We start from the raw sequence: 23,999 nt of genomic DNA on the forward strand, positions 1-23,999 counted from the left end.
TTCTATGAGTCTATGAGTCTATGATTCTATAAACCAGATTTATTAACTACAGAAAGATAGATTTTAAGTGATTATAAGTGGTAGGCATAAGGGGTCAGAGATAGTTACCAATGAAAATAAAAGATAAGTGCACAATCTAAATCTTAAACCTTATTACACTAGGCAGTATTTGGATCAAGCAATTTTCTCATCCCACTGGATGTTACAGTTCTTAATACACAGGCCTCCCTTAAGCCTAGACCAGTCCCCTCAGTTAAAGATTTTGTCTTCTCAGCGTTCCTGTTGCTTCCAGCGTAGGTAGGGGAGGAGAAAGGTCAAGGCATGCTGCTGCTGTTCCCTATTTTATATCCTCAGTCCGTGTGCCTAGAAGACACTTGCGCAGACATGTCCTGGTGGGCTTTGCTGAGTCACTGGGATGGGCAATTCCCCAGGGTGTGGTCTTGTGCAACTGAGATACAGAGTTGAGCAGTCCCATTGTGTGGTGTTTAGGCAGCCCTCTTTGAACTGTAAATCCCTTGATTACACTCCCCTGCTGATTAATGGTAGTTGAGTACCCTCCTGGAAAGGGGTCCTTTGTATGTCACTAGCAAACTTACAACATATTTCAGTAACAACCGTATAGCAAAATCTCATAGCTTCATACACACTAATGACAGATATTTGGACAGAGCAACGAGTTTCAGCAGAGCATGACCTTTCCTAGGATATTTTATATGGCATGCTTTGTACAAAACAGATCACAGTTACATGACGGTGGTGACTATGGGGGTTCCAGGGTTTTGCTTTGAGGTACAGAGTGCGACACCCATACATTCCAAACACACCTCTCCAGGGGCAGGCTCTCTCCCTGAAATGCATTGCACCCCATGCAACAGACAGTCATTCGCTCGGTTGGAAGGAGGGACAAGGAATCCCAAGCCCCTGCACAGCTCCCATCCCTCAGCGGCTCTGCTGCCTGGCTGCACAGAACCCCCCACCCCCACCTCTGCGTGCATGGCTGGCCAGTGTAGCCATTGTGGCTGCCCCACCCCACAGTAAGGCGCCCCACACACTCCTAGCAATGCCCCAAGGGGGACAAATTCCAGAGTGCCAGTGCTTGGATTGGCTGCTGCAGGACTCGCTGCTGTCGGGTCACTGCGAGAGCAGTCCTGACCCTCTCCAGAGATGCAGGCACAGGGCCCGCTCTGGCACCCAGTAGCGCTGCTCTGAATGCAGAGTAAGGGCCTCGCAGGCTGGCTGGCTACACCACAGATGAGAGCAGAAAGTGGCCAGAGCAAGGGAGATGCGGGTACATGCCACTGGAGGGCAGCACTGTGTCTCCTAAAGAAGCCTCCTGGAACAGGGGCTGCTGAGTTGCAGCCAACCACTGATGGAGAGTGCACTGCTCCCTCCTGCTACTCCTGGCTCAGTCTGAGTCGATCTGCACCTCCCAGCCCCTTGGCTTCAGCCCTGCAGCAGCTGTCAGCCCCCAGGAGTGCCTGGGCTGCTTCCCCACATTCTCCTCTCCATATACCATAGCTGGGTCTTTGCTGTAACAGGGCGACACCCGATTGCCTGCTTAGCCCGTATGGCTTACACCTGCCTAGCTGTGTCAGTATATCAGAGAGACAAGCTTGGCTCTCTCACCAACAGAAGTTGGTCCAATAAAGGATATGACCTCTCACATCTTGTCTCTCTAATAGCATTGCCATCACTGTGTAAATGTGTCTTCCTACTCTTCCAGATGTTTAAAAAATGAGAAAATGATTCTCTGGCTTTGCCAGTTCTTGCCTTCACTCCTTTAATGGGCTGGCTATTAGCAGACATTGTACTTACAAGTTAACCAAAGTCATCAACTCTTTCATACTCTTCTCCATCAGTCATACATGTGTCAATATTGACAGCATTCTCTGCTATCCCCATAATCTTGGTCTCCTGCATACTGACACGAATACTGATTGGCAGCTTTTACATTTATGCTCATAAAGACTCTTTGCATTCCATCCACGTTGGTATCCATATGACTATGTCATCTGCAAACTCTAGGACCCACAGTTTATCTCCCATCTCTCCGTCACTCATCTCATTACAAAGTCTAAGACAATACAGAAGAGAAGTGGGGAAAGTACACAGCCTTACCTTACATCAATAACAATTTTAAACTGTTCCTTGTCTCCACCACGCAGACTCGTCATACAAAGCTTTTATCCATTTGCAATTTTTGCTGGAATTCCATAGTGTCTTGGGATCTTCCAGAGGGCTTTTCTATGGAAACTGTCGAATGATTTGTGAAATCAATGAAGTAAAAACCTTCTTCTGCTGGTATTCTAAGCTTCCCTGGCGGTGAAAACCTGATCTGAACACAACCTTTCGGATCAAAATCCAGCCTGTTCATTCCTGGGTACTTTGTAAACGGCAATTTTCATCCTATTCAAAATGAGTGTGCAAAACACTTTCCCAGGTACAGGGAGACGTGTCATCCCACTCCACGTAACACAAAAAGGCTGAGTCCCCGTTTTAGGGATTTTTACAGGTGACACCTCTTCTCCAGTCTTTAGGGCAGGTCTCCTTTCCCCAGCCCATGCTACACAGCCTGCACATGTAATTCACCATGACTTCCTTTCCAGCACTTAACATTTCACTGTGCATCTTACCACAGCTTGGGGTTTTCACTCTCTTCAGCTGACTTATGGTCTTACTTGTTTTCTCAAAAGCAATTACTCCTAATGAGATGGGAGTACTCCACTGTTTCCTCACAACTCGCAATGTGTGTTAGTGGTTCTGGCTGACTGAGCACAGCCTGGACATGAAACACTCGGTCCTTCCTCTGTGGTTAAAATCATATCATCTCGGGCTTCACAACACGACAACAGTTTGAGAACTGTGAGAACAGTTGTTCGGGTATTAGGAATCCCCTCTCTTATACAATTCCTCATCTTCTCTCGCTTTGGTAGCCATCCAGTGTCCTGTCTCTTCTGGCTGATCTATCAACTTCCTCGTTTTTGTCATGCTGCATAGTCTTGCTGTAGAACAGTTCTTTTACTGCTAGCTTGTTCACACTGAACTCTTCTTTAATTCTTTCCTCAAGCTTCCCTGTATTTAGTTGGAGCCATTCTTCTGTCTTAGATTTTCTCACTCCTGCCCACAAGGCTCGTCGGGAGAAAAATAAATGCTCCCCTGAGCCAACAGAAAGGGCTCTGGGATGCTTAGAACTCCAGCGGGGACAAGTCATTGTGCAAATGCCCATTCCCTGCCAAACACTGCCCCCTGGTACTAAGGCAAGATCCTGCCATAGGGCTCAGCCCCAGAGCACCAAAGCACCAAGCTCAGAGTCAAACTCAGCTGGCTGATTCCCACTGGACTCTCAAGGGGGAACCCTTGCCCCCATTTGCAGCCCTTCCCCTGCTAACAGCACCAGCGGGGTTATGGTTTGATCACACGACCTCCCCTGGCAGGGATTTAGGACTGCCCCCCCCCTTGCACATTTCATAGTATCCTCCTGCCCCCAGACAGACACACCGGTGAGGCTGGTCCCCACTGCAGACAGGGTAGGAATGGGAGTGGAGTGCGTGCATCTGTCCCTAGACCCTACCTGGTGTATCTCCTCCAAGCTGCTGCTGGCAAATTCAAATCCCAGATCAGTGGGGTGGGCAGCTAGTGACATGGCCCAGCATCAGAGACAGGCACTGGCAGGAGAGATGGAGGGAGCTGTGGTGCCTTTGCCCTGCGGGACCCGGTGTGACAGGACTGCAGCTGTCCGCAGCTTCATAGGGATGGCAGGGAAAGGCTGCTCCGCACAACTGGCCCAGCCCAGGGATCTGGATGAGGGATCCCCTCGGCTACCGCTGCATGCTGAGCAATGTCACCACAGGCCAGGGCCTGCCAGAGAGAGAAAGAGATGTTACTGCTCTACTGTGCGGGAGCCAGCCAGAGGGAGCAGCTCATCGGCTCCCCAAGGGCTCCCCACGCCACAGTCCCCAGGCCCCACTCCCCTGCTTGCTCCCTGCCCCTATATTCTCCAGGCCTCCCCACCCTCCCCCACTCCCTACCCCCACACTCCTGAGGCCCCACATGCTCCCCAACCCTGCAATTCCCACGCCTAGGGTTGCCAACTCTGACTGAAGCTATTCCAGGAGATTTTTCCCCCGAACATGATGTAATGTCATTTTCTTAAAATATCCTACTAAAATCTCCTGGATTGCTTTCTGTAGTCACCAGGAGATGGAGGCCGATTCCGGGAGACTCCAGGCCAAGTCTGGAGGGTTGGCACCCCTCCCCAGGCCTCCCTCCCCCCACGCTGCAATTCCCAGGCCTCCCCCGCCCCACCATCCCCAGGCCTCCACCTCCCCAACACACTCCCTGACCCCGCACTGCCCAGGCCCCACAGCCCCGCATGCTCCCCGCCCCTGCACTCCCCAGGCCTCCCCCTCCCCGCAGTCTCCAGGCCTCTTTCCCAACCTCCCACATTCTCCTCACTGCTCTGACCCCCGATATTCCCCAGCTCTGCACCAAACAGGGTGATAAGAATTGGAACGTGTTCTGAGCAGCTCATGCGGGGGGCAGTGCATCACAAACCAATCCCAATATTCAGGAAACATGATTTCTTTACCCTAACTGCTTACTAGAGTCGTTCGTCTTCCCTCTATTAATCAGTGCTAATTTCCTTGTCACTCTGCTGAAGTTAAAGCAGAGTCAGCAGAGGAATTGCAGCGCATTCTGCATTCTTAAACCAGACATTTTCATCTCGGGGCCAGGCTCCCCCCAGGCTCCCTGCAGAGTGTAGGCATAGAGCAAGGTGCCCCACACACGTTCCCTGAGAGCTGCCAAGGCCAGGGCTCAGTTCAATGCCCACAGCATGTCGCCATGAGGTACCCAGTACTGTGGCAACACACCACCTGCCAATGTTCTGGTTCCAGCAGAGCCTGTCTCACTGCACAAGTGCTTTTCACTTGTAGGTGCAGTAGTTCGGCAACGCAGGGTACAAACTTTACACTGACTGCCTTTCTCTATCACTTCCCCAAACGGGCAGTGGGTGTCATGTCCAAGCAGAGAGAAATCCTTGTGACCGAGCTCAATTTGGGGAAGAGCCAAGCCCTTTTTTGAGCCCCGGGGGTGCGCAAAAAATGGTAGAAGAACAAGATGATTTTGTAAAATGCTGGTTTGGGGGGGGGAATATAACAAAGGAACCTCTTGTTCAAATAAACCCAAAGGTGGATCTTCATCTTCCCCCACCACGAGGCATAAGAAATTTCAAGCCAATCCAAGTCAGCATGTGGATTTTAGAGCACGAAGAGCCCATCTTTAAACAGGAAACCATGCTCAGCCTCAGTAACAGCCCAGCTGGTGCCATGCTATAACACAAGAGAGGCAGTGTGGCCTAGTGGATAGGGCACTGAACGAGTACACGGGACAGCTGAGTTCTAGTCCCAGCTCTACCACTGGCCTGCTAGGTGATCTTGGGCATGTTCCTGCACCCCTCTGTGCCTCAGTTTCCCCATCTGTAAAATGGGGATAAGGATGCTGACCTACTTTCTAAATCGTTTTGAGATCTGCAGTTGAAAAGGGCTGTCAGAGCAAGGTATTAGTATCTCTTGGCAATGAGAGCAGGGAGCCTTGTTCCTAAGTGCAGCTATTCCCATGTCTGTTCCATGTAGGGTGACCAGATGTCCTGATTTTATAGGGACAGTACGATTTTTGGGTCTTTTTCTTATATAAGTTCCTATTGCCCTCCACCCCCGTCCCAATTTTTCACACTTGCTGTCTGGTCGCCCTAGTTCCATGCAGTTGAGGTTGTGTGCTGTTGCATTGCCGGCAGGCCTGCAACGTGCAAGTGGGGGTCGTGCTAGGAAAGGCTGCCCAGACTGCAGTGGCTGAGCACAGTGCTTTGTGTTCTGCATTTGCATGTTTGCACTCTCTGCTCCCAGGCACAAATAGAAACGTCAGCCTCAAAATAGATTCAATAGGAAACTGAAACCAAAATCCAGCAAACATGTCACCCCGCAGCCTCCTGCCGAGACAGCTCAAAGCTGGAGGGGACAGCTGATCTAGCAACCATCTCATGCAAAGGGAGGCGACTGGGGGCAGACCCTACCCCCTGCTGCAGCTCTGGGGCGAATCCCTGACAAACGCAACACAGCAGGACAAATGGCAAAACACGTCCAGACTCCATAGAGAAGAAAAAAGCAGTTTTGTGCAACTCTGCCAAGTGCTGCGGCTTCACACATCAGCACAACCATGCCAGCTGCAAAGCAGCCACTGCATCCGAGAGCCGGGCACTGAGCTTCGAGTGGAATGGAAAGTTGAACGATTAGAATGGTTAGCCACTAGGTAGCACCGTGCATGATACGGTACAGTGCCATGTATCTGAACCCCTCTTATTAGGACCTTTGCATTATCTGGAATCCCTTCTGTCCGGCAGCATGTGAGACAGCGATACGCACCCTCTGCAGCATGCATCTCATGGGGGTACTGGCGAGGGGAGGGTTGCCAGGTGTCCGGTTTTCAACTGGAATGCCCGGTCAAAAAGGGACCCTGGTGGCTCTAGTTGGCACCGCTGACTGGGTCATTAAAAGTCCAGTTGGCAGCACAGCAGGGGGCCGGGGCTAAGCCTGCCCTAGCTCCACGTGGCTCCCAGAGGCGGCTGCCAGTTAGTTCCCTGTAGCCCCTAGACACATGTTCGGCCAATGGGAGCTGCAGGGGCGGCGCCTGCAGGTGTGAGGGCAGCGCACGGAGCCTCCTTGACCACTGTCGCAGCTCCCATTGGTCCCGGTTCCCAGCCAATGGGAGCTGTGGACTCAGGCCTTGGGGCAGGGGCAGTGCATGGAGGCTCCCTGGCCACCCATGCTTCTAGGGGCTGCAGGGACCTGGTGACTGCTTCACGGGAGACGCAGTAAGTGCCACTTGGACCCCACACACCGAATCCTCTCCCGCACCCCAACCCCTGCTCCAGCCCCCTCCTGCACACCAATTCCCTCATCCCCAGCCCCACCTCAGAGCCTTCACCCCTAGCCAGAGCCCTCACCCCCCTCCCGCACCCCAACCCCCTGCCCCAGCCTGGTGAAAGTGAGCAAGGGTGGAGGAGAGTGAGTGAGGGAGGGAGGGGGATGGAGTGATAGGGCGCAGGGCCTCAGAGAAGGGGCGGGTCAAGGTCAGGGCCTTGGGGCAGGGGCGGGGCAGGAGTGTTCAGTTTTGTGTGATTAGAAAGTTGGCAACTCTAGGGGGAGGTGCAAGGAAGGGAGACATGCAAAGCGTACCCTCGGCAGCTAAGGTTGCCAGGTGTCTGGTTTTCAATTGGAACGCCCGGTCGAAAAGAGACCCTAGCGGCTCCGGTCAACACTGCTGACCAAGCTGCTAAAAGTCTGGTTGACGGCGCAGTGGGGCTGAGGCAGGCACCCTGCATGCCCTGGCTCTGTGCGGCTCCCAGAAATGGCTGTCATGTCCAGCCCCTAGGCGCAGGGGCAAATAGGGAAGCTCTACGTGCTGCCCCACACCGATGGGAAGCCGCTCCTCCACTTAGGGGCAAGACATGCTGGCCACTTCTGGGAGCAGTGCGGAGCCAGGGCAGGCAGGGATCCTGCCTTAGCCCCACTGCACCACCAACTGGGAGCTGCCTGAGGTAAGCGCCGTCCGCACCCCAACCCCCTGCCCCAGGTCAGAACCCCCTCCCACACCCTAACTCCCTCCCAGAGCCCACACCCTGCACCGCTCCCTGCAGCCCAACCCCCTACCCCATCCTTGAGCCCCCTCCTCCACCCAAAGTCCCTCCTGGACCCTGCACCCCACACCCCCTCCTGCACTCCAACCCCCTGTCCCAGCCCAGAGCCCACTCCTGCACCCCCAACCCTTCATACCCAGCCCCAGCCCAGAGCCCTCACCTGCTCCTGCACCCTGAACCCCTCATTTCTGGCCCCACCCCAGAGCCCACAGCCCCAGCTGGAGCCCTCACCCCCTCCTGCACTCCAATCCCCTGCCCCAGCCCAGTGAAAGTGAGTAAGGGTGGGAGAGAGTGAGCGATGAAGGGAGGGGGGCTGGAGTTAGTGGTGGCAGGGCCTCAGAAGGGGCAGGGCCTTGGGGAAGGGGCAGGGCAGGGGACAGGGCAAGGGTGTTCAGTTTTGTGCAATTAGAAAGTTGGCAACCCTATCTGCAGTGTGGATCTCATGGGGGGGCAAGGAAGGGAGACACACTATACATGCCCTCTGCAGCATGCATTTCATGGGGAGTGGGAGGGAGCAAGGAAGGGATTTGGCTAATGCAGAGGTTCAGGTAACAGAGCAGAGACCCCAGTCAGGACTGCAAGGAGGAGGAGAAGGACAAGCCCCCAGCCGGGGGGAGGCCACCCTGCTGCTGAATGGCTCCTCCAGCAACACAAGGAGCCCTCTGCAGCCCCACTGTTATGGGAGTGAGTGAGCACAGCTGTGTGACAGCAGAGCTGAAGAGATTTCCTGAGCTGCTGCAGGATGGGTGACACCCGATCACTGCAAGCACAAGGTGCAGGGAAGGCTGCAGTCCTGGTGGGCAGAGCAGAGTCCTGGCCGGGGGTCTTTCCTCTGCCCCACCAGAAGCACAACCTCCCCCTTTCACCTTGTACTGGCAGGGATCGGGTGCCACTGGCCCTGCACGGAGGGAGTCCTCTGCAGTCCTGCTGTCACAGGAGTGAATGAGCAGGGTAGAGCAGAGACTCCTAGCCAGGACTGCAGGAAAGGCCACCCTATGGCTGCGTGGCTCCTGCTCTCTTGATTAGCAGAAGTCCTGATTAGCCAAATAAAATCAGTGTCCCCCAGACTACTTGGACACCTGAGAGTGTATCGTATACCTTATCTGAGCACAGAACCGCCCTAGCTGGCAGTGCATTAAAGTTTCTTAAAGAGGGTACATCTTCAAGTATCCCTCTGGGGTGGAAACTCTGTAACCAGTCACTATCTGATACATGACATGCAACAAAGGTAAAGGCAGTCTAGCCAGTGCCAGAGAACAGAAACAGAAGAAAAGCAGCAAGAAAGATTGCAGGGTCGCTCTCACCAACATGCCAGAGAACTTCAACTTCAGGGAACTTCACCTTTGACAGACCTTCACAATGGACAGACTGGAAGCAGCATTTTGCAAGATTTCACATTGCAACCAAACTCCACAAGAACACTGGAGACATCCAGGTATACTTTGTTAGTCTCTAAGGTGCCACAAGTACTCCTTTTTTCTGCAATGTATGTTATGGGAGAGATGGCAGAGCATTTACCTTTACCGAAGACAGTCACAAAGATGACTGGGAAAGTGTTCTGGCTATGTTTGATGCACACCTTGCACCTCAGAGAAATGTGGTTTATAAAAGGGCACGTTTTCACCACAGAATTCCACAACTGGGGAATCTGTTGAATCTTTTATCAGAGCTTCACATGCATTGGCTGAAAACTGTTATTTGGGGCCTGTAAAATATGAAAATATTAAAGATAGATTGGTTATTGGTTACAGATTATAGTCGGTCACAGCAGCTATAATGAAAACCAGACATAACCCTACACACAGCTATTCAAATAGCAAAGCAAACTATGAAATTGTGGCAGCAAAACAAACTTAACAAACTAGACAAACTAGAAACTAGCTTAGAAGCAGCAAACACGAGCAGCATGAGTGCTAGAAGTCATCATCATAAAAGCCCTGAGGCAAGGAGAGAGAAATTCCAGGCTAACTACAAAGCCTTTCAGACTAAATATACAAAGTGTGGGAAAATTCATAGCCCAAGAGATGTATGTCCAGCCAAAGGTGCAAAATGTCATAAATGCATAAAATATGGACATTTTGCAGTGTTCCCCATACTAAGGCAGTCAGGGAGTTGATTCACATTACAGCCAATCAAGGAGATATTGTTCCTGGGCTCTATCATGTGTGATGACACAGAGTCTACCTGGAGAGTGAAACTAAATATTCATGGCAAGACTATTGACTTTAAAATTGACTCAGGAGTGCACGTCACAGTCATCTCAGAAGGGACTTCCAATCACCTTCAACCCCTCCCAGAGCTGAAGTCACCTGACACAGCTCTGACTAGCCCTGGAGATATTCTGAACTGCACAGGCCAGTTCACCACAGAAACAACTTACAAGATAAAAGCTTTATATTCAGAGTGCATGTGATCAAAGGATCAAAGACCAGCAACCTTCTCAGCCACAGCATGACAACCAGGATGAAGAACTCAACGGAGTGCTTCAATAGTAGATGATATTGAAATTAGATCCAGTACAAATAACTTTAGGAGACAATCCTGAACAATAGAGTGACTATTTTTCCAGATAGAAATAATGTACATGAAATACAAAACATGTTGCAATGGTATCAAAAAACTGAAGTGCACTTTTACTCACTTCAGTATTCCAGAACAACTAGCGACAGTCAGTGGAGTACAATTCACTGCAGCAGAATTTGTCATTCCAAATGAAATGTCATTTTGATTGTATTACTAGCAGCCCACATTACCCACAAGTGAATGGAGAGGCTGAGAGAGCTGTACAGACAGCCAAGAAAATCCTACTGCAGGATGATCCATTCCTTGCTCTTCTGATACCAGCTACTGGATATAGTCCAGCACAACTCCTAATGAGGAGACAACTCAGAACTACTGCTCTGACTTTGGAAAAAGACCTATCTGCAAAGTGCCCAGACATGAAGAGAGTAGCCACATCAGCTAAAAGGGCACAAGAGTTTCTGAACACTTTTACAACACGTCACTCAGAGACCTGCCAAGTCTAGAACCTGGTGACCATGTTCATGTCAAACTAGAAGGAGAAAAAGGATGGACAAGTACAGCTGTTATAAAGAAAACTAATCACTCAAATTATGTGTGATTGAGACCAACAGCGAAGAGTTCAACAGAAACCATTGACATCTACAGTTTGTTCCTCAGAAAGAACCATCAACAGAGCGAAAGCTACCGATGGCGGGTACGGAACAAGAAAAAGAAGACTCAAAGATTCCAAATCGACCAGAGCCAGTCAATACAACTCATGGACAGACAAGGGACCAAGTTGTTATTCGTTCAGGTCTTGTCACTAGAAAACCCGTACAATTCAGAGACACTTAGACTGATACCTCCTGAACTTCAAAGCCAGCGAGAGAGTGTAAATTTTGGTGGGGATGTAGAATTTAAAGGGAGAGATGGAATGGAATGCTTAATTGTGGTGCTGTCTGTCATACACGTTATCTGAGCAGAGAACAGCCAGAGTAAACAGTCCATTCAAGTTTCTTAAAGAGACCACGTCTTTATTTCTCTCTCTGGGGTGGAATGTCTGTAATCAGTCAACATCTGATACAAAAAGAAAAGGAGGACTTGTGGCACCTTAGAGACTAACCAATTTATTTGAGCATAAGCTTTCGTGAGCTACAGCTCACTTCCGATGAAGTGAGCTGTAGCTCACGAAAGCTTATGCTCAAATAAATTGGTTAGTCTCTAAGGTGCCACAAGTCCTCCTTTTCTTTTTGTGAATACAGACTAACACGGCTGTTACTCTGAAACATCTGATACATGACACCAAGCACACCTGTGAAAGCAGGTAAGCCAGCACTCACAACATGCTCCCTCCAGAGGCCTTCAGCTGTGACATGCTGAGCTTTGTCCCCTTGGGAAAGTCACAAAGCTTAAAGAGCCCCAGGCCCAGCTGTCTGGAGCACTCACCCCCTATGGCGCCCGCATGCTTCTCTTAGGAGTCTCTTGCACACACACCTGTTGCACATTATACATCAGCATTACACAAAAACACCACTACTGCTCCTTGCAGAGCCCTCGTGGTGCATGCGACCCGAGCCCCCTGCTCAGCCCTCATGGTGCATGTGCCCCGAGCCCCCTGCTCAGCCCTCGTAGTACATGCACTTTGAGCCTCCTGCACACGCCCTGAGCCCCCTGCACATGCCACTGCCCATTGGTACTTTTCTCTATTTAAAATAAATTTCTGATTTTCCTGCTCACTTTTCCTTGCGAGATCTGTGCCCCACAGCTCCACCACTATGGCTGAGAGGAGCCCGGGAAGAGAGCTGACACTGTGCAGTGGAAGTTGGCATTGCAGGGCTCCTCTCCTTTTGGAAATGTAAGTGCAGTCCCCAAGTCTGTCCTGTAGGAGTGTTTAGGGCAACCTGGCACTGCCCCGTGCAGCACAAATTGCCAGGGCACCCAACAAGCAGACTCAAGAGACAGTGGCAGGGCCAGCCAGACAGGCCTCAGCAGTGCTGGTAGGGCCCAAGCTTAGCGTTTGGCTCCATTTAATAGAAGTCAAAGCTCTCTGGGCCCAGAGCAGAGAGCAGGGACTGCACAGGTCAGGTTCTACCACACTTCCACGCTAAGCCCGCTCTCGCCGGGTCTCCTGGGGCACTTCAGGGCCTGCAGCTACTGGGGTCCCTTGGGAAAGCAGCCATTCACTGGGTTTTGAGTTCTAGAGCTTAAAAAATGGCAGCATCTCTTTCTGGGAACAGCTGTACCCAGAATGGCTGGGTACAAACTGCACTGAACCTGCAGGGGTCTCGCTCAGCACTTTTGGAGACACTGGTTCCATCCATGTGAAAACCGTCACCTCTTCCAAACCTCACGTAACCCATGTGTAGCACCTGGCTGCAGCTCATTTCTAGAGCAGGGCCATTCCTCAGCCCGCTCAGTGCCATTTCCTGATGTTCTTTAGAAAGCCGCCAGTAGGGGGCAGCAGTTCTGCATGACCCACTCCTCGGGAGCTGTGCCAATCAGAGCTCATGGGTGGGGTTAGAAACACAGGAGTGACACTTGCTCTGTCCTATACCCCATGGAACAGCTTCAACAGGGAGAGACCTGCCCCCGAATGCCCCATTGGCAGGGGGCTCACCTGGGAGACAGGTGACCTAAGTTCCTGTCCCCACTCTGACTCAGGCAGACTGGGAATTTGAATGTGGGTCTCTCACATCCCAACATGGCCACCAGAGGGGCTTGGTGCAGGGGCTGATTCTGTGGATGTGCTCCAAGGAAGCCTCTATGCATGCTACTGGCTGGGGCCTTGCAAGCAAACTAGGCGGAGAAACCTCTAGTTTGAGGATCCCACCAGGGCTTAGACACTGGGCAGCTCAGTGGCAGCAGAATTTAGGTAGCTTTGTGCATGCCACCAGCAGAAATGTAGGTGCCATGGGAATTTACACACCTTTAGAGCAAATCAGCAGCTGAGAAGGGGTTGTGAGGATCTAAATTTTGGACTTAGGTACCTAACATAGCAATTAGGCCCCTAAATCCTTTTGTGGATCTAGCCTTGGTGGCAGAACAGTGGCGTGAGACCAGGAGAGGGAATTGCAGCTGTTCCCCGCCATGTCTTTAGCCAAAGTGTTCCAAAGAGTCTTTTCCATCAGAGAATCAAACTGAAAAAATTCTCAGCGAGCACTGCTTTGGGACACTGCTGTAACAAAGATGTGGCTAAGCCACACCGCAGGAATGACAATTCTTTTGTGTGAATGAGCATCATGTCATCAGAATACCCAGCTCTTTGATGGTTGGGATGAGGGGCAGCGTTAAGGTTGATATAGGAACTTTAACTTCAACAAGCTAATGGTTTCCTAGATAGACTCTTTGGGTTGCGTTGCATTTTTTTCTGAGGGAAATAGATTGTCCTGCCTAACTGACAGTATTTCTCTCTGAATAGTTTCCAGTTTTAAAAAGCCAAAACAGTGTGGCCTCCATCCCACTCTTCCAAGCAGGAAGCCTCTCCTGAGATTCAGCGGCACGTTCATTTTCTTGATTTCAACTCCTTGCTCCTAACTCTGGCACCTACTTACTGCAGTGATGGGTCCATTAGAAACTCTACTGCCTTGTATTGCTTCCTTCTCCGCATTGATGCCTTTGGATAGCCAGGCTGAATTCGGTTAGTCTCTCTGCACAGATCAGCGAAACTAGGAGTTTGTCACCCTTGCACTCCCACTAATTTGCCTGGATCGGTTCTGGTTCTGAGAGGAGCAGTGACACCCCAGCTGGGACTCTGGCCACCCTGCTCCACGGTAGGCGGTCTCTGTGTTCAGCATGCAGCCTAGAACCACAGTGATCTACCTTGGTGCCCACACTCACACCATGGATTTGTGTCCATCTCTCCTGCCACCCCTGTTCCCCCCTTTTCTGCCCTGCTGAATAGCTGGGTCTCGGGTTACTTTTCTCCCAGGTGGATGGTAACAAGTTGCATTTGTTTAGGATCAAGCATTTAAAACATATTTTGTGCGGAGTGGGTGCTACAAGAGATGAGGGCTGGGCCTTTCACCTCCACAGGGCCAGTTCAATTCAGTCTGGCTCAGGGGCAGCTCAGAGATGGGGTAAGAGCCTTTCACCTCTAGGTAAGCCATTCAGGGGCCTGCTTCAGGGACCTAGGCTGGTGCAGGGGGCTATTCTCCCATCCTGTTAAGGGCTCTATCTCTGACTATTGTCCTCTGCAGCTCCTTCAAGACAACCCCACATGTACCATTGTGATATGCAGAAGATCAGTGCCTCAGCCCATTTCTCATGTCAGGAACATGCATTAATGGAGGGAAGGGCTGGAAGCTCCATGGCTGGGTTTAAAAGAGCACAAGAGATACTAGAAAATGTATCGTGAAGAGCAATGCTGCCATGGCCACTGGAGAATGTGCTGGATGTCTCCCTAGACAAGGGCTTTTCCAGCTCTAATTTCTGTGATTCTGGGGGTTTGCCCTGACCACCCATGGGACTGAACTCGTCCTTGGGGGGCAGGATGCAAAGTGCCCGACAGGACTTTACATCGCTGCTGCAGAGGGGGTCCCAGGGGCTGTGCAGCTGTTTGAGTGCAGTCCCAAGGCATCCAGGCACCAAGCCAAACCATTGCTTCTGGCTGCGGAGGGCATGACCATGTGTGAAATTCTGTGCCAGGCCTCCAGCTCACAGCACTCAGCTACGCCTCAGCTGCGGGACGTCTGCCCAACTGACCACAAATGCGACAGCAAACTCCTTACGCTGTGTTCCTGTCAGGGAGCCTTCAGACAGGGCTGTGCAAACCCGGCAGGAAGAGGCTCAGAAAGAAGCTCAGCCACAGCCCTTTCCTCCTGCACAGCATATGCCATGCGAGCTCCACTTCTTGTGTGGGAGAGGAGGGCCTGTGCACATGAAATCTCCATTTGGGGGGGCCAGATTGTCTCTCAGCTAGGAGAACTCCCAGCAGATCTCACTCCCAGAACATGCAGCATGCACAGGGCCGTGGTAACTTTACAGATTATCAGCGGTAGATGGGCGGGCAGCGGGGGGGGGGCAACACATGGCTGTTTCTCATAGAAACGTGGCTGTTCCATCCACTGAGTCCTGGATGTTTGCTGCTGCTAACACAGCAGTGATACCTCTGCATGGGGCACCTTCTCACCCCAAGAATCCTCCCTGCGTTGGGGACAGCTCTTCCAGCCTGGGGGGTCAAACCCCCTCCCCAGCCCGGGATAAACCTCCCATCTCAGAGCATACATTGCCCAGTCCCAAATTAACTTTGCTGCCGTCCGTACCTGAGACATATGAGATGTGCATCTAAGGCAATGGAAAAGCGTGCATCTAAAATAATCTGTGCCCCTGTAATTACAGACTGTACTATACTGCGTACACAGAGTAAGGTTGTGTGTTCAACCTTAACTTTGCTATTTCCTGATTTCTGAGCACCCAGTTGTACAGCCTTAAATCTCATAGTGTGAGATCCTGGCCTCACTGAAGTCAATGGAAACCCCCCATGGACTTCCAAAAGGTCAGGAATTCACCTAGAGATTTTAAGGCCAGAAGGGCCCATTACGATCATCTAGTTGGACTTGTCTATCACAGGCTAAAGAAGTAGTAGGGGGAAGGGATAGTTCAGTGGTTTGAGCATTGGCCTGCTAAACCCAGGGTTGTGAGTTCAATCCTTGAGGGGGCCATTTAGGGATCTGGGGCAAAAATTGGGGATTGGTCCTGCTTCAAGCCAGGGGTTGGACTAGATGACCTCCTGAGGTCCCTTCCAACCCTAACCTTCTATGATTCTAAGTACACCCAGGGATTCCTGCAACCAGCCCCTCACTTTGGGTTCAACTAGAGCAGAGCTTTCAGAAAGAGATACTCAGGCTTGATGACAAGACTTCAAGTGATGGAAGATCTACCACATCCAGTGGTTGATTACCCTTATTGTTAAACATTTGCTATGCCCCATTCTAGTCTGAATCTGACTACCTTCAGTTTCCCGCCACTGGATCTTATTCTGCCTTTGTCTGCTACATTAAAGAGTCCTCTGCACTTAGAGATCTCCTCCATATTTAGATACTTATGGATCAGGATCAATGTCAGGCTAACTCATCTGTAGTTACCCAGGTCATCCCATTTACCCTGTTTACATACAGGCATGACATTAACTTTTTTCCAGTCCACTGGCACTTACCAATATTCCAAGAATTATTAAATATCACTATCGATGTCCCAGATGCTCCTTTGCCAATTCTTTTAAAACTCTTGAGTGTCAGTTGGATCCTGCAGATTTAAAACTGTTTTAAGTTCAGTAATTGCTGTTTAACATCCTGCCTAGTTGCAACTGGAATGGAAAGTATTTCATTGTCACTGTAAGGTGTACATCATCTTGCTTCTTTCTATAGACAGAACTGTTTATTGAACTCTTCTGCCTTTTCTGCACCATTAGTGACAATTGTAATGGCCTTGTCCAGTAACAGCTCTATTCTTTTCTATTCAGCATTTCTTAGGATTCTTTTGTTCCTGATGGATTCTTTCTTATTGTCCTTCAACCCATTGGTTGTAGATTTTTCACTGATTCCTTTGGCTTTCTTTGTCAATTGTCTGCATTTCCTAACTACTGATTTGTACTCATTGCTATCAGAGTCCTCATTTTTCCAAATTAAAATACAATTGTTGTATTTTATTTGTATTTTGTTATTGTTGCTTTCACTTTCTTTCTTAATTTCTTCTCACTTTTTTGAATGGAAGAGGCTTTATATGGATTGCAGAATTGTGATTTTTTGGGCATCTAAAAAATTGTTTTATACAATTCCTAATTATAATTCACATTGTTTTGTCTAATTTTTTTCCTCACATTTGAGTGACAAGGCCAACATTGGTAAACCTCTTGGACTTAGGTCCTATTTACATTTTTATATGAATCATGTATTTTAAAGTGATCCTTGGTCAGTTTTGACCACTTTGTTTTTTTTTTCCTATCTGTTTCCCACATCATACCTAATCTTTTATCTTTCCTGGTCTTCCCTACCTCACCCTTTCCCCCTCTCCCTCATGTCCCTGGAATGGAGAGAGGGAACCCAGATGCACCATGCCTAGACATGGAGCTAACAATGGCCCAAGCAAGGACACAATTCAGGCACCTGAGAAAGAAATATTTGGCCTAAACACTCCTTATGGCTAATATTATAAATTGTGTTTCCTGGACCAACTAAGGGGTGAATCACCTAATAAAAAGAAAAAGAATTATCACCCACCTAAAGACACTGAAAGCAGATATTATCATCCTCCAAGAAACTCACTTTAATGACTTGGAGGCAGAGAAATTTAGGAGTGGGTGGATGTGGGTAGCAGTGTGTAACAGTTTCTCCTCTGCAGCCAAAGGTGTGGCAATATTGTTTCACAAAAGACTCACTGTACAAATTCTACATGTAAATAAAGAAGAAGAAGGCAGATTTTTGCTGATGAGAGCTAAGATCTCTGACTCTGTGTATACCCTGATTAATATAGAAGGACCCAATAAAGAGGATCCAAATTTTTTTAAACAAGTTTTTGCCAAATTAATTAATATCCCTCTAGAATCACTCATCACAGCAGGAGCTTTAATGAGATGTTGAACCATTTTTTAGACAAGTGAGGCCGACTCTAGCATACACAATCCCATTGTAGAAAAATACAAGATACATTATGCAAGAATTAGGGTTTAAAAATGTATAACAATTGCTGAACCCTGCAACAAAGGCTTTTACTGGTTTTCCTTCCTACATTCTACATATTCATTAATAGATTTCTTCCTGATTTCTATGAATCTGGTGGACTCAGTACTTAATAATCAAATCAAGTCTATCACAATCTCTGATCATGCACCAGTGATACTAAATTTTTCCCCTCCCAAGACAAATTGGCCTTGTAAAAGATGGAGACTGAACTCCTTTCTTTTGAAAGATAAACATTTGTGTGTGATGGAACACATCCCTGTATTCACATTCTCCACACTACTGTAATAATCTTAGTACAAAGTATGCTTTATAAGGTATCATTTGAAAACTCATAATTTGCTGGATGTATTGTCATGGTAAAACATGTATGGCAACATTGTGGGCGAAGTTATAAGATTCCCCTGCATGATGTTATTAACACACGTTCCAAACCCCACAGCCCTGCCCAAACACAAGTCGGTAAACAGGTCTGCCCTAAAGAAAGGAAGGTGTGCTTGCCTTAATTTGTATTTATGCAGTAAGCAGAGTCATCGAGCAAGAAGGGAAGACAAAGGCAGCTCAAACAGGTGAAGGAGAAACAGCAGGGAACATCCTTCCACATAGATACTTTGTCTCCTGGATCTCATCTGGAAATGTTTTTTCAAGAGGGGGACTGAAACTATAGAAAGGAGGGACAAACACCCCAAGGCACCCCTCTTTCTCTCCCCACCTATTGCATTCACTGCACCTGAAGAGACAGAGGAAGCAGCTGTTGGACTCTGGGGGAAGGGTCCTGACCTACAGAGTTTGGTCAGTAAGACTGCTGAAAGCAAGTGGTGAGAAACCTTTGCTTTGAATCTCATGTAGTTTGTTAAGTTAGGCACCAGTAAGTGTATTATCTTTATTTTTCTTGTAACCATTTAAGAACATAAGACAGCCATACTGGGTCAGACCAAAGGTCCATCTAGCCCAGTATCCTGTCTTCCGACAGTGGCCAATGCCAGGTGTCCCAGAGGCAATGAACAGAACAGGTAATCATCAAGTGATCCATCCCCTGTTGCTCATTCCCAGCTTATCCCTCCACCATCCCTGCCCATCCTGGCTAATAGCCGTTGATGGACCTATTCTCCATGAATTCATCTAGTTCTTTTTTGAACCCTGTTATAGTCTTGGCTTTCACAACATCCTCTGGCAAAGAGTTCCACAGGTTGACTGTGAGTTGTGTGAAGAAATACTTCCTTTTGTTTGTTTTAAACCTGCTGCCTATTAATTTCATTTGGTGACCCCTAGTTCTTGTGTTATGAGAAGGAGTAAATAACACTTCCTTATTTACTTTCTCCAGACCTTATTTACTTTCTCCAGACCAGTCATGATTTTATAGACCTCAATCATATCCCCCCTTAGTCATCTCTTTTCCAAGCTGAAAAGTCCCAGTTTTATTAATCTCTCCTCATAAGGAAGCCGTTCCATACCTCTAATCATTTTTGTTGCCTTTTTCTGAACCTTTTCCAATTCCAATATATCGTTTATGAGATGGGGCGATCACAACTGTACACAGTAGTCAAGATGTGGGCGTACTGTGGATTTATAGGCATATCATGGATTTATTTCTGGCTTTTAGTCTCATCACTTGTACTCACTTGAAATCTCTCTCTTTGTCGTTAATAAATTTGTTTTACTGTTTTGTCTAATCCAGTGTGTTCAAGCTGAAGTGTCTGGGTAACTCCATTTGGGTAACAAGTTGTGTGCATATTATTCCCTTAAAGGAATAATGGACTTATCATATTTGTACTGTCCAGGAGAGGACTGGGCAGTACAGGACATACATTTATGGGGAGAAGATCTGGGACTGGGGATGTGTTGGAGTCACCCTGCAGCATAACCCTGGCTGATAAGAGCCAAGGTGTGGCTGTCTGGCTGCCGCACACACAGAGACATGGCTGGGAGTGACTTACTGCTGGATACTGTTTGTGAGGAGTCCAGGTTGGAGGTTGCAGCAGCAAGGCATGGTAAATGGCACTCCAGGTTAGAGGGCAGGGGTGACACACCCACTCGTTAGCCTGGATTGTCACACCCACTAACAGCTTTTATTAGGGGCAGGACCACTGCCTACTCAGCTGATAGGAAGAGGGCTAGCCAGGCTAACCAAACAAATCAAGCTCTGGATTTAGAATGTGCAAACTGCCCCACCCAAGGGAATCTTAAACAATTCACCTTCAGCAGCAAGGCAATTGGTCGACTTCAGGCCGATTTTGCTCTTGTTAGACTCACACAAACCTAGTGGGAGTCTGGGGCGAGAGCAGGGAGCTTTCTCACATACAGATTACAAGTGAGAGGTCAAAGATCATGAATAGTATGACTCAAAATCAGCACCAGGGCAGATTACGACTAATCAAAAAAAGCTCAGTGATCAGTTTTTGAAATTCTACCATTTACTATAATGATTCACCACCTGACCCAGAAGAACTGAATACTTGTGTTAAAACTGTTATACTCCCACAAACCTCAGAAGAGGAGTAGGCCAGACTAGACTCTCCCTTGCAATCAGAGGAAATAATTAAGGCCATGGAGGAAATGAGTCTGAGCAAGACCCTCAGCCCTTGTGGCCTACTGACAGAATTCTATCAAAGTCTCAAAGAAATGCTGGCTCCTAAGCTATTATATATGGACAAAGATGCCTAAAAAGAAAGATATGGTGCTGCCTTCTGTGCGGGAAGCCCTAATTAGCACTACTTAAACCGAGTAAGGATGTGGGAAAGTGTAATAGCTACAGATCCATCTCTCTAATCAGTATCCATACAAAAATGCTTTCACAAATATTGGCCAAGAGACTTGAACAAGTAATGAATGATGTGGTTCACCCCAATCAAGTGGGGTTTATTTTTAAAAGGCCTGGTTTAGGTAACAGACGTCAATTGATTAACGTTATGGCATTTAGGGTGACCAGATGTCCTGATTTTATAGGGACAGTCCTGATTTTTGGGTCTTTTTCTTATATAGGCTCCTATACCCCCGGCCCCTCTCCCGATTTTTCACATTTGCTGTCTGGTCACCCTAATGGCTTTCCACTGGCATTCTAGAAATTCCCACCCAATCATTTCACTCCATGCACAGAAAGCCTTTGACAGGGTGAAGTGGCAATACCTGTTGCTTACCCTGGATAAATTTGGGTTGGGGAAATTCTTTATTTTCCTGGATAAACCTGTTATATTCCAACTCTTGTACCCAAACAAATAGCACCCCCTGCCCTTTGATCTGTTTCAGGGAACCAGATATGGATTCCCCCTCTTCCCCTCCTTTTCAATTTAGCATTAGAATCACTTGCAGTACTAATTAGGGAATGCCAAGGGATCAAATCAGGGTCTCAGGAGACAAAAATCCTTCTATATGCAGACGACATCTGGATCAATCTATTCCAAATATCCTAAAAACGATAGATAACTTTGGCAAATTCTCTGGCTACCAGATCACTTGAGATAAATTGAAAACAATGAAGATCTCATTGGATTTAGTTGGAAATGGGTCTCCTATAGGGACATTTAGGTGGCAACAGCATCTTGGCATCTGTTCCCTAAGGAAATTAAAAACATACTCCAGGTTAATCTAGCCCCATTAATCATGCAGTTAGCAAATGATTTCAGCAGGTGGCAGGCACTGCCTCTCCCCCTTTGGGGACAAACCAACATCCTGAACCTGCTCAGGATCATTGAGATTCTGACCTCCCTCCCTAGCCATATTCCTCCCTTTTAATTTACCAAAATGAACACCAGGTCCATGCCCTTCTTTGTGGGTGCTGGCAACAAGCCCAGAATTTCCTTACACAGATTATAGCTCCCTGTCAGTACAGGTGGGTTCAGATTTCCCAATGTTACACTTCACCGTCAGGCAATAATTCTTATCCAAGCAGCGCAGCACCTGATTCCCTCATGCTGCGGAGCCCCCGACTGGCTTCAGCTGGAAGTAGAATTGATCACACCTTAACCCCTTTCCAGTGCACTGCACTAGGATTATGACCGATTCCCTAAAGAGCAACTAATACCAACCAGATTACAGCAGCCAGAAACACCTGGCGTACAATGTCTGCTGAAGTTAAAGATCACCCCCTTCTACACACCAAGGCCTCTATCGGAGGTAACTCAGAACTCTGTCTAAAAGGCAACCCCATCATTCGGCCAATTTGGATTAGGAAAGGGATTTTGACCATCAGCCAATTTATAGAAAATGACACCTCCCTCCCTTCGACAATATTAATGGAAAGTTCAATCTAGAGACTAAAATGGAATGGCAATACATCCATGCAATCTCCCATTTGTTTGGCCCCCATCCCTAAGCTACCCCTGAGTCACCTGAACTGCTTTCATTTCTCCAAATATTGTCCATATTGCCAAGTCCTATGGTAACACTATGTATACACTTGGCCAGCAAAACTGAATTAAACATAGATTCCCTAAAAAAGAAATGGGAGGAGAAACGAGGCCAATTGTTCTTTCCTAATCAATGGAAACAAATTTTAGTCAATGCTCTGATCTATTTCTTGGATCTCTGTTTAAGATTAATCCAGCGGAAAATCATATGGAGGCTGCATTGCATCCATCTCTGACTGTTCAAAACAGGCGCCTCTGAGCCACCAAATGTTGGCACCGGTTCAGCAGGTGCTAACGTAACCCATATGTTCTGGGAATGCGCCTGCATCCATATGTTTTGGGCAGAAATTAATTGCAGTTAATTTTTTCCTATCAAATAAAATTGCCTTATAAGCTAAACTTGTCATTTTAAATCTGATGGATGTTAATGGGAAACTGAATAAATCTGAAAAACTCTGGCTAAAAATTGCTATAGGACTTGTACTACAAAAATATAAATCCAAAAAGCAACCAACTTGAGGACTTGATCATAGGCCTAAACTAGGCAACCATAGAAATCATCATATACCGTCAGAGAAATATCCAAGAAAATTTCTCAGAGACATGGGATGCTTTCCTGGAAGTATCTGAATGACCCTATTAAATCCTTGCCACCCCTCCTGCTTCACCTTTCTCCCTGCCCACTTCCTCAGCTCTATCTCCCGCCTCTGAATGTTGCTTCTATTTTTTATCTTAATGTAATCATTTTTCTTTATTAGCTGGATTTTTATAAACAAATTTTGTGCGTGTGCAATACAAATAATTGATTTATATTTTAACCTTTCATATTATAGATATAATTAACTGTTTCAAATATAGTTAAGGTTAGTTAGTGAATGGTTAATATATTATGAGACGTTTATGTATAGTTTATGTTTGTATATAGATATATATTTTTAAAAAATTGAATAAAAAAGTTAATAGAAAATGTTTTTCCTCTCACACTCAATTTTGCTTCCAGCATTGGAAAACTGGCTCTTTTTAAAGCTTCAAGTATATATATATATATATATATATATATATATATATATATATATATATATATATATATATATATATATTGCCTTAACACAATTCTTTGCACTTGATTTCTTAGGTTTCAGAAGGAAGAATCAAGTCTCCAGTCCCAGGACTGAGCCCTAGGGAAACACACAGACATCAGTGGAGTGCCCACACTAGTCTTTAACAACATGTTACCTGCCTCAACTTAACTGGCAATTGCTTAACCAGAGGTAGAAAAGGCTAGCGTAGACAAACCTTGGGAACTGAGGGGCTCTGCTCTGTTCTGTTCAGTACAGACACTCCATACCTCTGAGCACCAGCCAAGAATGCATTGCATCCCATGACTGGCATCTGCCATGTGTGGTTCTCTTCAAGGAGAAGTTGGGGGTAGAGGTTAATATATCCTGTGTACTCTGTGCTGTGTCGCCAATCCCAAGTGATCAAACATCAAGAATCAGGCCCCAAAAACTCATGAACCTGTCTTTAAAATAACAAATGTTGGGTATTTCTCTTTGCCTTCTGGTATGTGAGCCTTCAGGCTACTCTTGGGTCCCAGTTTCCAGCTTTTCTCTGCAATCAACAGGACTAGAAACTGACTTTCTAATGCAAGCTGAGATTCTTAGTTTCACCTGAACCCAGGAGCTGGGACTTTAAGAAAACCATTGCATGTTCCTGCCCATGCTATGTGTTTATATTACACAATGCTGGGGCCCTGCAGAGCAGCTCACCTTTGGCAGGAAA

The 23,999-nt window shown here is 47.7% G+C and overlaps 1 protein-coding gene across 6 annotated transcripts in view; it reads right to left on the minus strand.

Annotated features, from left to right (window-relative positions):
• Positions 1-23,999, minus strand: part of ELF4 (E74 like ETS transcription factor 4) — a 38,812-nt gene that overhangs the window by 9,324 nt on the left and 5,489 nt on the right. Inside the window, exons 2-4 of one of the 6 annotated variants that reach the window (XM_075132363.1) lie at positions 16,350-16,438; positions 9,212-9,398; positions 3,572-3,858 (exon numbers count right to left, since the gene is read on the minus strand). The exons of 1 other annotated variant lie outside the window; for it this stretch is intronic. In XM_075132363.1, the coding sequence (XP_074988464.1) occupies positions 3,572-3,643 (72 nt within the window). In that variant the 5' untranslated portion in view covers positions 3,644-3,858; positions 9,212-9,398; positions 16,350-16,438. Of the gene's footprint in view, positions 1-3,571; positions 3,859-9,211; positions 9,399-16,349; positions 16,453-23,999 lie in introns of all 6 variants that reach the window. 4 more of the 6 variants (XM_075132364.1, XM_075132366.1, XM_075132365.1 and 1 more) reach the window with 4 other exon arrangements.

Source organism: Caretta caretta, chromosome 9 (genome assembly GCF_965140235.1).
Source record: "Caretta caretta isolate rCarCar2 chromosome 9, rCarCar1.hap1, whole genome shotgun sequence".
In the NCBI taxonomy this organism is placed as follows: Eukaryota; Metazoa; Chordata; order Testudines; family Cheloniidae; genus Caretta; species Caretta caretta.